The 17,147-nt window shown below is 39.3% G+C and overlaps 1 protein-coding gene across 15 annotated transcripts in view; it reads right to left on the bottom strand.

Annotated features, from left to right (window-relative positions):
* Nucleotides 1-8,467: 8,467 nt before the first annotated feature.
* LOC131109179 (uncharacterized) overlaps nucleotides 8,468-17,147 on the bottom strand; it is a 95,217-nt gene continuing 86,537 nt past the window's right edge. For 11 of the 15 annotated variants that reach the window (XM_058060870.2, XM_058060882.2, XM_058060886.2 and 8 more), the window contains 6 exons: nucleotides 16,724-16,780; nucleotides 16,112-16,204; nucleotides 15,680-15,761; nucleotides 12,354-12,466; nucleotides 11,164-11,341; nucleotides 8,468-8,751 (listed from right to left, as the gene is read on the bottom strand). In XM_058060870.2, coding sequence (XP_057916853.2) covers nucleotides 8,744-8,751; nucleotides 11,164-11,341; nucleotides 12,354-12,466; nucleotides 15,680-15,761; nucleotides 16,112-16,204; nucleotides 16,724-16,780 — 531 coding nt within the window. In that variant the 3' untranslated portion in view covers nucleotides 8,468-8,743. The remainder of the gene's footprint in view (nucleotides 8,752-11,163; nucleotides 11,342-12,353; nucleotides 12,467-15,679; nucleotides 15,762-16,111; nucleotides 16,205-16,723; nucleotides 16,781-17,147) is intronic. The other 4 variants (XM_058060872.2, XM_058060876.2, XM_058060874.2 and 1 more) reach the window with 4 other exon arrangements.

The following is a 17,147-nucleotide window of genomic DNA, read 5'->3' as shown; positions in this document are numbered from 1 at the left end:
TTTACAATATCGTTTTTCACAATATCCGATACCAATATCAACCGATATAACATTTTTATGCTGATATAGGGCCTATATGTGTTGTTCACAGCATTTTTTAAAGTAATGGTTTTCACAATATCTGACACCGATATCAACCGATATCACATTTTTCACAGCCTTCATATGCTGTAAAACAAAAAAATCACGAGTATAACAGCGAGTCTGTGAAAGGTGAACCGCAATAGAGCGAGGGAACACTGTACTGGTTATTATGATAATGAAACTGGTCCGATACTGATATCACATTTTTATGCTGATATTGGGCCAATATGTATTGTATACAGCATGTTTACAATATCGTTTTTCACAATATCCAATACCAATATCAACCGATATCACATTTTTATGCTGATATTGGGCCGATATGTGTTGTATACAGCATTTTTTAAATATAATTTTTCACAATATCCAATATCAACTGATATCACATTTTAATTCTGATATTGGGCCACATTTTTATGCTGATATTGGGCCGATATGTGTTGTATACAGCATTTTTTAAATATCATTTTTCACAATATCCAATATCAACTGATATCACATTTTAATTCTGATATAGGGCCTATATGTGTTGTTTACAGAATTTTAAAAAATAACGTTTTTTTTACAATATCTGACGCCGATATCAACCGATATCACATTTTCCACAGCCTTCATATGCTGTGAAACAAAAAATTCACAAAACAGCGAGTCTGTAAAAGATGAACCGCAATAGAGCGAGGGAACAGTATACTGCTTATTATGATAATGAAACTGGTCCGATACCGAAATCACATTTTTATGCTGATATTGGGCCAATATGTATTGTATACAGCATGTTTACAATATCGTTTTTCACAATATCCGATACCAATATCAACTGATATCACATTTTTATGCTGATATTGGGCCAATATGTATTGTCTACAGCATTTTTAAAATATCATTTTTCACGATATCCAATATCAACTGATATCACATTTTAATTCTGATATTGGGCCGATATGTGTTCTATATACCATTTAAAAAAATATCGGTTTTCAAGATATCCGATATCACATTTTTATGCTGATATAGGGCTTATATGTGTTTTTAAAAATAACGGTATTCACAATATCTGACGCCGATGTCGACCGATATCACATTTTTCACAGCCTTCATATGCTGAAAAACAAAAAAATCACTATTGAATGAAACTAGTGGGTTTCATTTTGTGTATTCAAATAAAATCAATAGTTTCAAGTTTTCGGTTTGACAGTAAAGACTCAAAATCTAATGATGACCAATGGATGAATATCCATCTCGATAATTTGCATCGAGATCATGCAACTCATACCTGAATGGAGATGAATAGAGTTTATCAACAAGTACAAGGGGGGGTTGTCTGGTACATTGAACTACCCAACTCCATTCAGAAGGGTGGGAAAACACAGTGTAGGAAAATAACACGATGTCGTGATCTAGTATGTGGGCTTGGGACACAATGGACAAATACAATCACCTGTCCAAATGTATTGAGTTGAGTAGAAACTTAGTGTATTTTGGAACAGGAAGTGTTTTTGACTACGACCACACTGAGTGTATTGGCTCATTGGAAACGTGGCAATCTCCATGACCGGAAGGTGCTTGAACGCGTACTGACATCACAGAGACTTTAGGTCTGTGACACCTGATGATGTAATGATGTGACAAGGAAATTGACATCATTCAGAGTGATTTAAAAAAAGTACTACTACTAATACTCATTTTAAATCTGGCTAATGTGGAAACAATGTAAGGCCAACATGGTAATGGCTATTGGCACTTATTATTATACTGTACATGGACTGGAAGTGGGAAATACTACAAATTTTATTATCGGCCAGTATCCCGCTAACACAAAAACGATGGTTTCTGAAGCGAATGCCACAGCCAACAACCACAATGTGGGAATATTTTGTTTTTAAACAGAATGAACAAGGTGAGAGCATGAACACCAAAGACCGACATGGACTTACAAAAAACTTACCAATCGAGTAGCCTTCGTCCCGACAGTCGACACTTCGGTCGTCAAAGTAAATACAAACAAAACAGTGCAGAATGGTGCGCGCTCACAAACAATGTCGCCCGCTACATGGCAAAAGAAATGCAACCATTCAAAACTATGACATAAATTTGATATTGTATAATTGTGATATGTCTGTGAAACATTAAGAACGATGCGGTTGATCTCTTCCTTGACCGTCAACAGCTTGCAACTCAACCCAACAACACATACGGGCAACTTCTGTGTCAAGCTAATGTGGCTCACACTGTACCATCTAGTGGTTCAAATGTGAATTACACCTCATGACCATGAAAAATTTGTCCAAAAAAAAATAAAAATTATTGATCATATCGATTATTGACCAGCATATTATCAGACGACTAAAGATTTTAGGCAAAAAAATCCCACCAACAGTTTTAGGGGTGTCACAAGATCTGAAGGAAATCTCGACCTCCGTTACTTCGAGGGGATCTCCTTGTGGGTGTCGAATTGAGGATATGGGAAGACTAAATAACCAAACCGGTATATGAAAACCAGAGTATTTATTCCCGATACAACAATATCTAATACAGACGTCCACGCTTAATTGCATTCCCTGTATGCCTACAGTAAGTTGGGTCTTAGTACAGCGCAGCTGCAAAAAGCACCCTTTCCCTGCCTGGCTTTTTATACACTTCAAGACGTGGACCAATCAGCACGCGCCGTCGCCCTGGTTTCAGCATCACCGGCCCATCTCGGTCTTTCTTGTCAGCAAGGATGATGCCAGGACGTCTGGAACGTTCTGCGATTTCTTGTGCTGTAAACAAGCCATATCATATATACCAGATATCTCCTGCCTTGGTCATCACTCTAGTTTGTCAGTACTTGTGAAACTATGTGTTTGTATTTAACTGTTTAAGCTATACGCTGCTTCGTGTACTAAAAAACATCTTCATAAACTATGTGCTTGATTTTAACTTTATTGTTAGCTAGCCAAAATATGAGCAAATATCTTCAGATCTCACAAGATTCAAACGTGACAAGATTTCTCAGAAAAACAACAGCTTTTGGGCACTTTCAAAATTTTGCTAGCTTCAATCCATTGTTTGTTTTCCTCACCGAACCTAGTGAGCCCTTTTGGCAGTCATACAGTCTCTGTCTCGGTGGGTGGAGGCGGGCCTGGTAGCATACACACAGAATGCAGAAGAGCGTGACAGTACAAATTATATGACTAGATTGTAATATATTGTCCTATTTTTTCCATTGTACTTTTCTCAAAAGTAATGTTAAAATCTCATTCTCATTTAAAATAAAACAAATGCATTATTGCAGTCTCTGTCTCAGTGGGTGGAGGCGGGGTCGGTAGCATACACACAGAGTGCAGAAGAGCGTAACAGTACAAATTATATTACTAGATTGTAATATATTGTCCTGTTTTTTCCGTTGTACTTTTCTCAAAAGTAATGTTAAAATGTCATTCTCATTTTAAAATAAAACAAATTAATTATTTAGCATCAACTGATAGGTTTCCAAGATGTGGAGCGCAGAGTAGCCTCTTTTCAATGTGGCCCTAATAAGTTATTGTAACAGACAACACAAACATTGGAAAGAAAATGAGAATTTTAATCAATTTTTATTGAATGTTTAATTATCACATCACTAAATAACAGTAATCACAATAAACACTTTTCTTCAAACCAAAAATCAAATTAACAAAAAAAAAAGAAAGCGCCACAAAACAACAAGGAGGTTCTGCCGATGACATAGTACGTCTACTGAACACATCCTAGTGTTGTTTTTTTTCTCAGCATGCTCTGCGGGTATACAACACACATTTAGGAGCGATTAGGTGAGCGCGACAGTTGGGAGACGAAGCCAAAACCCGACAGTTTTTGTTAGTCTTTTCCAACCATTAACTGATATGTTTGTCAAATAGAATTTTGTTAGGGATGGGCATTTCCTGTACGGCATAACCAGGAAGGGACTAACTTGAAATAATTGTGTTTGAGGAGCATCCTCTAGTGGTGGAAAGTAGTGAACGGACTACACGGTCAAAAATGTATGTGTATACAGTAATGTTTACCAGTATACTTATTTTGTTCTACCAGCTGTAAAATAATGCCAAGAGTCTTAAGTTGGGATGAGAATTTAATATTAAAATGAGTAAAAACAAACAATTGCAATGCCGGCACTGGAGAGAACGGTCAGCCCACCAGCCAAGGTCTAGCAAAGTCCAAGCCCTGGATGCATTTCTAATGACCAGTTGGGGTATTGATCTGGTCTGGTTTCAACCAATCCTTGGCTAGGGGGCTGGGTGTCTCAGCCAGGAGACAGAAAGGGGGACTCATAAAGAAACTAAGATTAACTGAGATTAATTAATTGTTCCAAGTGAAATGTCTTGAGAATGTGTTGCAGTACCCATCCAGAACCCTAACCCTAGGGAAAATAGAGTGGAAAATATTCCATTCCGAACATGACAGAATTATTCCTTTGAACTTTGTTCATTGAACATTGAATTTGAGGAACTTATGGCTGATGTTGTTCTTCAGGTGGAGTTGAAACTAAATTAAGAGCACCTCTACTGGTTTTCGATATATACCCGTTTAACTGCTTGCATTTTTAACTGTCTTCTGTTTTTCAAAAATTGGTTTTGTTAAGTGCCTTAGCTGACGTTCGTCCGGTTACGTTACGAGCATTGCGGTTAATGACCAGTTAACCGTTTCCCATGCCCATCCCTAAAATAGCGAGTAACATTTATTGTGAATATTTTCAACCCTTTCACTCATCAGAGCACACAGAAATACAACGATAAATAAAAAAAAAAATCGTTCAATGTATCTAAGACATTCTTTCACTTCAATGGCCCCTTTCAAATGAAAAAGGCTAACAGTAATTTCCGCCCGAAGAATAGTTAAGATTCCATCATAAACCATCCGACCCATTAAAATGACGTCAAAGCCCGTCGCCGCCCACTTAAGTCTGTCGCTGTTTGTGTTGTTGTCTTCTCTGAGAAAGCATCAGCAATAAAATACTTATGTACATCTGTGTGCAGTCTCATAAGTAGCATCGAGCCAAAAACAAACAAACAAAAAAAAAACGCTTACAGGCAAAAGCTAGAAACATGGCATGATGCGAAACAACGATATGACCACCGTGGCACGGAACATTTTATTACACCAAAGAGGAACAAAATGACCAAATCGGACCTTAACTTTGTTTTCATGTGATCAAGAAAAAAATCCTTCATAATAAAGTTATTGGATTTTAATAGAACAGTCTAGCAATAAGGTGCAATATTAGGACCACATTGAAAAAAGTATTTTGAGAATACTGTTATACATTATGAGAATAAAATTGAAAACGTAAAAATTTCCGAGAAAAATTTGAGAGTAAGGTCGAAATCTCTGATTATTATTTTTTAATGTGGCCCAAATACTGCGTTGATCTGTAGAAGACAGGAGTGTTTAACCCATTGAAACGTCTTAATATCATTTATGCTTGACTTCAACTCATTCAGTATCTAAGTTATGTACTGGAAACATTTTGGAGTGGTCATGTGACTACCCCAGGATATTTTTTCCCCCAAAATGGCCGCGTATCAGGCAAGATAGCTTATTTTAGTCATTGGCTGGAAAAAGGGGGTGAAAAGTCATACTTCTATGATGCTAAGCTACATAAAACAGTCTGCATGTTAGCTTTGTGTTAAAGGTAGCCAAAGGTGTACTATGTACTAAGCCTCAACCTAGTACAATAATTTCACTTTTAGAAATGAATGTGTTATTTATGCCTGTAAAGTTTAATAAAGGTTTTAGGATGGTGACAAACTACATTTGACCTTAGAAGAGCCATCGTGTGTGCATTATTGTGTTATGGTTGACATCCATTGCGATTACGATGTAAACCTTGCAATCCGCTGCCACGGATGCACTTGGAGCTTTTTCTGAATGTGGCAGATGAGCTTTGTTAGGAACGCTAAGCTAAAAACCCGCAGTAAGGGAACAAATATAGCCAGTAAACCAACAATGTAATGAGTTTCACCGAAAATTATAAGTTGCTTTGTTTACATTGGCCTTTGTTTGGATCAGTTTAATTCAATGTTAAAACTTGTGATTCTGTAAGGAGTGTGTTTTCAAATGAAAACATTTAGGTGACTTCCTTGTTTACAAAAATGCAATGTCAGGCGGGGGTGTCCCAACTTTTTCCACTGAGAGCCATATCTCCAAAAGTTCAATAAACATGCTGATATCAATCCAATGCGGGTCAAGATATGGTAAATTATTTTCCCTCATTTTCATCCCAAAATCCCTTATATTAAAATGCAAATGCTGACAGGTAAGGATCATGTGCAGCAACTTTGATCCCAATGTGGCGTGTGTTCTGAAAAATAAAAATTGCTTCTGAATGTTTTGCACGCTGCCTGGTATAGGTGACAATGCTCATCTTACTTCCATTATATTTTAAACGTACTCAGTAACAATCCCATTAATAAAAAAAACCTTACATAGCATCATCACTCTGCTCACGTTCCTCTTACAGCCATCTTTGTTTCATCTTGTGTGCATTATAACACTCACACGTGCCTAAGCATGGGATTGATTGGTGTCCAAAAGGCGACCCGAGAACCAATTAAGATGTTAATACTGCCATGCTTTTGTTTTGACACTTAATTTGCACTGAACAGGAAGTCCAATGTGCATATTTGAATGCTGTGTGCTGCACTTGCTGTCGAATCCCACGCCCAAATCCTGACAAGCTGAGGCCAGACTGAAATGCTACAGCGAGCATGCTAACTGTTAGAATGCTAACACTTAACCCTGATGAACTGACACTGGACTGAAATGCTGCAGTTAACATGGTAACTGTTAGCATCTTAGCATGATAGTGTTTTGTGTCAGTGTAAGATATTACCTGGAAAAAATTGCTAAAATACTGTTAGCTTACTAGCATTGCTAATGTCTAAACTGTTAGCATGCTAACACAAAACCACCATATATGTAAGTTTTAGTATACTTTTGAAAATAGCAGAAAAGTATATATGCTAATTTTAGCATGCTAGTAATATTAACATGCTAGATGCTGGCATGCTAACACAGAACATAAAAACACTATGCACGTTTATTCCGTTGAAAATAACATGCTAAACTTAGCATACCAACAATGCTAACACCTTTATGTAAGTGTATCCACATGAAAATGGTTTAAATGCTAACATGCTGTCATTAGCGTACTAACAATGCTGACATGCTAGTTAGCATACATGTTAACATGCTAACAATGATTATGAAAACAATGTCTATGTGAGTTTATACATTTGAAAATAGCAAAAATGCTAACATAATATGCTAATATTAGCATGCAAGCACCTAACATAAAAAGTCGAAGTCTATGTAAGTGGAATTAGCTATGAAACCTTTTGTGAAATCAGAGTTGGGCTGCACTTGTCACTTGCAGTTATCAACCGAAAGGCCAGGGGGCGGTGTTTTCCTGAGCGTGAGCAACCACAACTCTCGTTGACGAGTGATTTAGCTTCCTGTGTTGTTGTAGTGAACAATGTCGACTGAATGGATTCTACATTGTATCAGTGCATTATAAAACTCATTTCACCGTAACGTTCTTGACCCTCAACGCTAGTCGACATAGCTGTGTTGTCGATAATGGTTTGCCACCTACAAAACAAAGCGAAGATTTAGATGTTTTGATCAGATAGTTTAGCAAATCTTGACCTCCAGTGCATTGGATTGGTGTTAGCGTCTTCTATTTTTCTGTTTGTCTCAATGGAAAAAGTTTGATGCCCATCATTAGTGTACAAAAAGCTGACACAGGATTTTATGTTGCTGATATATTAATAAGTTTTGGATGAAAAATCTAAGAGGTAAATCAACGCAAGTAAAAATGACCCCCATTAAAAGCTTGTTTTTATGTTTGTCACTCACACCATCACAAACAGTTAAACAGTCTAAAATGTTTTTTTTTTTCTCAGAATGTTAGCTTGTTTATGTTGCTAGGATACAAGTAAAGATGTCATGATGATGTGCATCATACGTAAGCAGAGAGACTACTGTGATTACTGGAAACAACAAGCCCAAAGGGTCACCAGGAACAAGGGGGGGTTGTGTACTGTGTATGACATGAGGCTCCACAAACTAACTGTTGTCGTTGGAGAGGAAAGAGGCAGAGTACCAAGATGGGGTAACCCAACAAACTCTTATCACTGTCTTTGGAGAAGATGTGATAAAAATGGATGCCCCTTATTTCCCATCATAACAGTCTGTGAGGTCTCTGCAGATACTGTAAGCATACAAGAGAGGGGTGGCAACAACTGGATGGGGCGGTGCATGATACATGCTGGATAGGCGCAAATGGGTTAGAAGCTAAGATCCCTTTAAGGTGCTGCTGTCCCCCTGGACCTCCTCCTGAAGACACAGCGAGGAAGGGGCGGAGGGGGAGCTGATGCAGCCTGTGGAGGCCAACTTCTCACAAAGCGACACACTGCTATAGGAGGGACCACGTGGGTGGGGTCGGTTGTCATCATGGAGGACGGGCCGGGTGATGATGTCGGCGCCGTGGTCCGTGCGCGAGCGAGCCTTCTCGCGGAAGTTCAGCTTGAACGAGTCAATCTGCGGCAGAAATGTTGGACGGAAAATGAGAGGGGAAGGAGAGTTGGGAAGAGACAATGTCGTGGAGGACAGATGAGGGGGGGGCAGAGGGATAGCAGAATTAGATGCCTGCAAGATAAGAAGCCAAAAGATGACGGTGTGATCAGCTAAGTGAGACAACATGAGTACAGTAGAAACATCGACTCTTTATCTGCAGGTCAGACTGTGTGATGACACTTTTCCATACTTTAAGTCACACTTTTTTCATAGTTTGGCTAGCCCCGCGTCATATGTACTATATATACTATTTAGCATATGATGCCTTTAAGTTAAAGTGGAGTGTTGGTTGTTTTTTTGGTGACACCTAGTGGCTGCATTCATTTATTGAGTTGAGATTGTGACATAGTTATGCTAGGAGACCACTGGGCCAGCATGTTCGCTAGGCATGTTGCTGTTATGCTGTTACGCAACAATCACATTATCATTGGCGTGAACTCACACTAACTGGCGCGGGCCCAGTGGACTCCTTCTTTAAAAAAATATTTTTATATTTTTATTTTTTAAATATTTTTATTTTTATTAAAAATTTGTATTTTTATTATTTTTAAATATTCGTATTTTTATTATTTTAATATTTTTATTTTTGTATTTTTTAAAATATTTTTATTATTTTATATTTTTAGTTTATTTTTATATCTTTATTTTTATTAAAATATTTTCATTATAAAATTTTTATTTTAATTTTAATTTTAATTTTTTGGCCCGGTGGACTCCTAGCATCATTGCCGCAACTTGGCTCGCACCATTACATTCCATTGGTTTCCAACAGGCGGATTGTTTGCAATATTTGGTTGCACTTGGTGGACACTTCACGCCGATTGCTTGATGCACGTGGCGCAACAAAGATTTTAAACATTTTTGAATTTTTTTGCCGCCAAACTCAATTTTTGTCGCTGTTACGTGCCACCCTGAGCCAGTTGGGAGGCAGTTTGAGCCACTGCACGCCACTAGGCACCTTATTGGTGACACTAGGCGCCACAGCAAATTGACCTGGTGCGAACTGGCACCAACTGGCGCCGGACCAGTGGACTCTTAGCATTAGGCACACAAATGGAAGGATACACAGCATTTTGTTATGGAATATTTTCTAACGCTCTTCTGCTTTGACTGTAAGTAATGTGCAACTATACTTATCATAAATGTGTGGATTGAGAAATGTGGTCATTTAGACATCAGTGTTTATTTAGGACACTAATTATGAAATTGTACTTCCTATGTCAGCCACTGACTAACTAAATACATATGATTTTCAGTCTATTTTAATTTATTTGTGGTGTGATGTGGTTGGTTTTATGTGTTTCTACCCACAGGGATGCGTCCTGGTGTCAAGTATCAAGTGTCTTTGGAACATTCGGACATTTAATAAACAGGTAAGGTTTCATTGTATTCATATATCTTTTAAAAAATGACTTATTTCAGCTTATAGTTTGTCTCCCTTTGGCTTCATCTTCTCTTGTAAATTTAACATTGTTAAAAATGATATACCAGTGTGACTTCTGTTCAATGTTTAGCGCATTTCATACCCATCAACCTTCCTGTTATCGCTGGGAAAATCGTATTTTGGATTTTTTTAAAGGTAAAGATTTCCGTTTCTCGTAGTTTTCCTGTATTTTCCTTTTTATTTATAAAAAAAATAAAAATGTGTAACTGCCGAAGCAGCACAGCTTCCAGTTCGCTCAGCATTGAGTCACCATAGCCGCATCAGCTGTTGAAAAATCCACAGGAAAAAAAATCCTTTATTTATTTTCAATTTCAGTTAAATGCCCCCCCCTAGTTAATACGGCTAGTATTAAATATTCAAATTGACTTTTTATTGGTATTCTAACAGTACCATTTGTCCCTGGAGCCTGTTTATGAGCACCAATTGTGTGAAACATCAATGGAACCGATTTTGGGGGGAAAAAAAGGCACCCAAACGCTCTGTTTTGAAGTTTTCATGATAGATAGCATCTCTGATGAATCCTGCCCCGTGTGTACGCCAACCACTTCACCGAGTGACTTAAAAAAAAAAAAAACATGGGGGCTTTTGCTACACATCTAAAAAAAGGCTTAAATTAGTAATGGTAATGGTTTTATTTCATTTGAACATGCATCAGATTACAATTGAATGCATCACATAATCAGTTCACAGTTCCACATGTCCAAAAGGAGTAGGAAGAAGCAAAGCTTATTAAATCCTACCCCTCCATCTGGTACTTTTACAATCAGTAACTGTTACATTTGTTCACTTCCTGCTTTCCTAATATAATGTAATTTTTTAAAAAACTTTATTTTAATAATTTTTTATTTTATTTAATTATTAATTTTTTTAAATCACATACCGAAGTACGAGGTGAAATTTATCTGCATTTGAGTGTAATGTTAGCACAATTGACCGATACCCAATTTTGGGTAGTTTACTACAGTGGGACCTGTGAGACTTAAATTGTTTGAAAAGTAGTATAATATGGGACCTTTTAAGGTGCGTACACTCGGACTTACTTGTCTCTGGGATGTGGGAAATCAGAGCCTGGGGCTCCTGGAGGCCCTCACTATCACAGGGAGCCCCCTCCTTCAACCCATTCTCATGGGCAGCAAGACTCCCCACCTGCCCAGACTCTGGGCCAGGTGCTGGGGATGGGGTCCCAACACCCTCTCCTGTCTCCTGCGACCCCTCAGCCTAGAAACACATAGCAGGGTGTGTCAATCGAATGGAGGTGGGGTAACCTGGCTCCAAATCCAATATATATTTTTTTTACTTTTTTTTATTAAAACAATGAAATAACAGCTAGATAGTAAGTATATAAATATTTAAATATCAGCTTGAAAAAGAGATCTGGAGCCAGATTATGCAGATGAAAGAACAAAATAGGAAACAAACTGAATATTGTGCATCAGTGCCTGATGGAGGTGATGATGTCATCCAATATAGACACACATGGTGATGGTGAAAGTAAAAGGAAAAAAAAAGCAAAATTAAAAAAACTCAGAACACATTTCCTTTGTGACTTTTACTGGACATAGGACTCATTCTAAACTTTGACACATTTATTCATTTGATACCCATGCTGCGTCAATCAAGAACTGCTAACAAGATAACAGCGTGAAGAGAACGACATGCGGTGATCGTGAAACACAGATGGATCGCTTTAGGCTGAGGGGACGGGTGACATCCCTGCGGTCTGCAGGAACCCAATCTGTTAAAATTATGGAACTTAATTTAACTTTACAAAAGGGACTTTTTGTTGCACCTATTCGGGTTACCCAGCATGTCTTGCGGTTCACAAATGTGTATAAAATTGGATTATTACACCTCCGTATTCACTATTTACAGGTAGTGCCCCCGTTTATGATGTGCTACATCAGACTTTTTACCACGCCGGACTACTCTCAACCAATCAGGTAGGCAAAACAAATGATACTATGAATATGGTGGCAAATATCCAGCTAATGTAATGCTGTTTATTTTACCCAATGTTAACGCTAGTTTAACCAGCAAGTTGACCCCCCTCCCCCATTTATTTCAATACATGGTTCTCATTGCTGACAAGCATGTGTCCATCAGAACAATAAGGCAAATACACCTTTGTTTTACGCGTACTCTACCATCATGACTTCATTATGCTGTAATTCGGGTTAGTCATGATGCAATCGGCATCGGAAAAAAATCAATCATAGAAAGACACCCCCACCTTGATGTTTCCTCCACCAGGTGAATGGCTCACGTTGTCCATGGAGCCCACTTTGGACTGAGCTTTTTCCCTAAAGTTCACTTTATGCGACTCGATCTTCACGTCACCACCACCTGAAGTAAACAATAACAAAAATAAAAACATTATTTCAGTACAATAATGAGCAGGTAAATACTCCAGCGACAACAATGTTGAAGAGTACTAGTAATTATTTACCGTAGTGTGAAAGTGTTTGATCCCCTCCCTGTGTCAAAACGTGATTGCTCCCCGGTTAAAACAGAATATACGTAGTACATAACAATTGAGATTTATGAGTGTGCAAAGCCATCTCTAAAGCTTTGGGACTCCAGCAAACCACAGTGAGAGACATTGTACATAAGTGGTGAAAACACGGAACATTGTTGGACCTCCTCAGACCAAAATGACCTCAAGAGCACAAGCAACATCTCACAAAAGACAGAAAACATCTTGATGATCCCCTTTGGGAGAAAATACTCTTTGGTCTGACGAGACAAAAGTCGAACTTTTTGGTAGGCGTGTCCTATTACATCTGTCATAAAAGTAATAATAATACATTTTATTTACATAGTACAAAGTAGTATTACAAAGTTAGACATATAAGCAGATTTAAAAAGGTGGGTTTTGAGTTTTTTGAAGGTGGGAAGGTCAGAGCAAGCAGGGAGTGGTCGGGGCAGCGATGGAGAAGTCTCGGTCTCCCCGGGTTCGGATCTTGGGGTCGTACAGGGAAGTGTCAGGAGGTTGCAGTCAGAGGAGCAATGGGGATGTGAGGGATTGTGTCGATGGAGCAAGTCTGTGAGGAGTAGAGGGGCTGGATTGCGGAGAGCTTTGAAAGTGATAAGAAGGACTTTGAAATGGATGCGTTGAGGGACGGGACGACAGGGGTGTGCTCACGGGAGCGGGGGGGAGGTGAGTTCTGAATATGTACCATAGAGAATGCCATTGCGATTGTCGATTCTGGATGTGACAAATGCGTGGATGAGGATTTCAGAGGCAGAAAATGCAAGTGATGAATAGAGTCGTTCTTAATGCAGTCCGGGTTATTTGTTTCATATGGGGTTCAAATGAGAGTAGGATCGAGGATGATACCAGGGTTGCGTCAAGTAATGACGTCAAGATTGGGGCGGAAGTCTTCAGTAGATGTTGTGATGTTATTGAGACCAATGAAAATTACACGTAAAAAATAAAAGTAACGCCGCAAACAAAAATCATAGCAACGGTAAAATATGGTGGTGGTAGTGTGACGGTCTGGGGCTGTTTTGCTGCTTGCACGGATCAATGGAACCATGAATTCTTCTGTCTATCAAAAAATCCTGAAGGAGAATATGCGGCTGTCTGTTGGGTTCTGCAGCAGGACAATGATCCAAAACACCAAAACCAAATGAAGAATTTGTAGTGGCCTAGTCCAAGTCCTGACCTGAATCCTATTGAGATGCTGTGGTATGACCTTAAAAAGACAAACCCTCCAATGTGACTGAATGACAACAATTCTGCAAAGTTGAGTCTGCTAAAATTGTAAGAGACTCATTGCAAGTTATCACAAACGCTTGATTGCAGTTGTTGCTGCTAAGGGTGGCCCAACCAGTTATTAGATTTAGGGGGCAATCACTTTTCCCCACAGGGTCGTGTAGGTTTTTTTTCTCCCTTAATCCTCCTTCATTAAGTTTCATGTTTAATTATGTATTTAATTAAATATCGAATTTTCCCAGAGGGACAATAACAATCGAGCTGTGTGCTATAAATGGCAATCAAGCACTTAATGAAAATGCCGTCCCATAAAGGCCTTGTTATCCATTTTAAAGTCACATTTTAATGGTCACAAGTGTAAAGAAAAGTAAAGCACTGTCAATATTAACAATGATTATTGATGCAGAGCAAATGTGATGCATTAAATTTAATTGTTTTGCATGATTAACTCATTCAATCCCAGTCATTTTTCAAAAGCTGCCCCCCAGCACTGACTATTTTTGATTGCTTTGACTGTTTTTTTCAAGCCACAAAGAATATTGTATTCTTGGGCAATATCGACATGGTACACAGTGTATTATACACAGTGTACTATACCAAAATAAAGATTTGACTCTTATCTTACATCTGGCAAAAAAGTTTGTTTCTACCTTTCTTAAAAAATGGCCGCCTGCCACCTGTTTTTTCACCTTCAAACTCTTTTAATTGTGGAGTTTCATCATCAACCCTTTGTGCCTCTTATGCAAAAAACGTAAATGGCGTATAAATACTTCTTTTGGAATGAGCGGTTGGGTTAAAACAAGTGATGCTTTGAGTAAGTAAGTTACCCAGCATACCTTGCGGTTATAAATGAGTATAGCATTGTTTTATGTATAGGTATACAAATTTTTGAATCAAGATGCATATTTTTTTCTGGAAAATTCTATTTGACTGCAAGAGCATCCCACTTAAGTGGTTATGATTTACATTCATTCATTCATTCATTTTCTACCGCTTATCCTCACGAGGGTCGCGTGGGGTGCTGGAGCCTATCCCAGCTGTCTTCAGGCGAGAGGCAGCGTACACCCTGGACTGGTCGCCAGCCAATCACAGGGCACATATAGACAAACAACCATTCACACTCACATTCATACCTATGGACAATTTGGAGTCGCTAATTAACCTAGCATGTTTTTGGAATGTGGGAGGAAACCGGAGTACCCGGAGAAAACCCACGCATGCACGGGGAGAACATGCAAACTCCACACAGAGATGGCCGAGGGTGGAATTGAACTCGGGTATCCTCGCTGTGAGGCCTGCGCGCTAACCCCTCGGTCTCCATGCAGCCGGAATTAGCCTATATTATGTCTTATTTTCTTTTATTAAGACCACTACATTTGGTTAATATCAGTGTAAAGGTGACTATAGGGGTGTTATTTCATGTATAGAGAGCTCTAAGAACCATTTTTAGATGGTTTTCTATGCTCTGAATTCATTCATTTTCTACCGCTTTTCCTCACGAGGGTCGCGGGGGGTGCTGGAGCCTATCCCAGTTGTCTTCGGGCGAGAGGCGGGGTACACCCTGGACTGGTTGCCAGCCAATCACAGGGCACATATAGACAAACAACCATTCACACTCACATTCATACCTATGGACAATTTGGAGTCGCTAATTAACCTAGCATGTTTTTGGAATGTGGGAGGAAACTGGAGTACCCGGAGAAAACCCACGCATGCACGGGGAGAACATGCAAACTCCACACAGAGATGGCCGAGGGTGGAATTGAACCCGGGTCTCCTAGCTGTGAGGTCTGCATGCTAACCACACGACCGCCGTGCATCAAAAGTAAAATTCAGCTCACCAGGCTTGTGTTTGATGTTGTCCTTGGAGCCGCACTTTGACGTCACCTTACTCAAATCCACCTTCTTGTTGAGGATCTGCACCTGTCAAATGTGAAACAAGCACAGTTGTCACCCTTGGAAATAAACATGTGACCCGTCTTTTGGGGGGTGGGGAGGCGGGGGGGTGACAAACTGCAATAAGAACACATTCACCTGAACACACATGCTGTGTCCCATATGGAATACTTTGGTCAGTACACTTCTGTGTAGTTCCAGAGTGCACTGATTATAAGAAGAACCGGACCGGGACTTGAGTTGGTCGACATTGACGGGTTGTCAACATAAGCGGGACTCACCTACCCTATGAGTTGACACTATCTGCATGCAATAGTGCTAACCTCAAAATGAGTCTTCTATGTCCACCTTTGATGACTTGGCCAGGCTGTACTTACATTCCCTCCACCAGGAACATGCTTCATATTGTCCTTGGAGCCCAAGCGTGCGCCGACATGACTGAAGTCCAGTTTTTTGGAGACTATTTGAACCTGAATTGAACCAGCATAGCAGCACAAGGCAGGGACAGGAAAAGAAGAGTTGGAAGAGGAGGTGATTAGAAAGGATGAGAGAAGAAAGGAAGGAGAAGCACGTTGCAACAGAGATACGGCGAGATGGGGAAGACGAATAACCTTGTTGGTGTGGAGTGGACCATCCGACCCTCATTTTCGTATAATTCTCTTTTTGACCAAAACGTTGCCCCGGTTCTTGTACACTGTCTGGGTTAGGTTCACTTGTATTGCTTTATACTAAAATGTATGCATATTTAGTTAATATTTTGGGATGTCTGGAAAGTATTGATTACTCTAAGTAGTTATTCTATATATTTTAGTGATAGAAGTGAAGCCAAATCTGAAGATATTTTTTGAAAATTTTTTCTTGTAAGTAAAAATGAGAAAACATAAAAACAACCCGTCAAAAAGAATGCAAAATATAGAAAAGGCAACACAAGAAAGGAGAAAGGGGAGTTTATGGTGATGGTGGCGGAGGAAGATGGCGAGGGAACTCACTTTGACCTGGCTTGTTTCTTTGGAGGCGAGAACCCTGCTCTTAGAGGCAGCTGACACCTGGGGAGACACGCCCACCCCGTGTCAACAACACCTCATAACAACAATCAGGAAGAAGAGGCAGTGGAGGACCAATGCCAATGTTTATTTGTGTTGTCAGAATAACAACAATAATAACTTTGCTTGGGTGTGGTTCCCACAAAGCCATCACTGACTGAGTATGAACAACAAATGAATCCATGACATATTTTTTCAAACATTGAATGAGATGAGGGTGGCCACCCTCGGCCATCTCTGTGTGGAGTTTGCATGTTCTCCCCTCACCTTCTAAATATGGATTTCACTCATTATTAGAGCTCTCTTGACATGAACTAACACCCTTATAGTCGCCTTTAGACTTGTATTACCGATAAAACATAAGAGACAT

This window comes from Doryrhamphus excisus, linkage group LG5 (assembly GCF_037039965.1).
Source record: "Doryrhamphus excisus strain RoL-2023G ecotype Guam linkage group LG5, RoL_Dexc_Guam_v1.1, whole genome shotgun sequence".
NCBI lineage: Eukaryota > Metazoa > Chordata > Actinopteri > Syngnathiformes > Syngnathidae > Doryrhamphus > Doryrhamphus excisus.
This window is presented reverse-complemented; position numbering and strand designations above follow the sequence as displayed.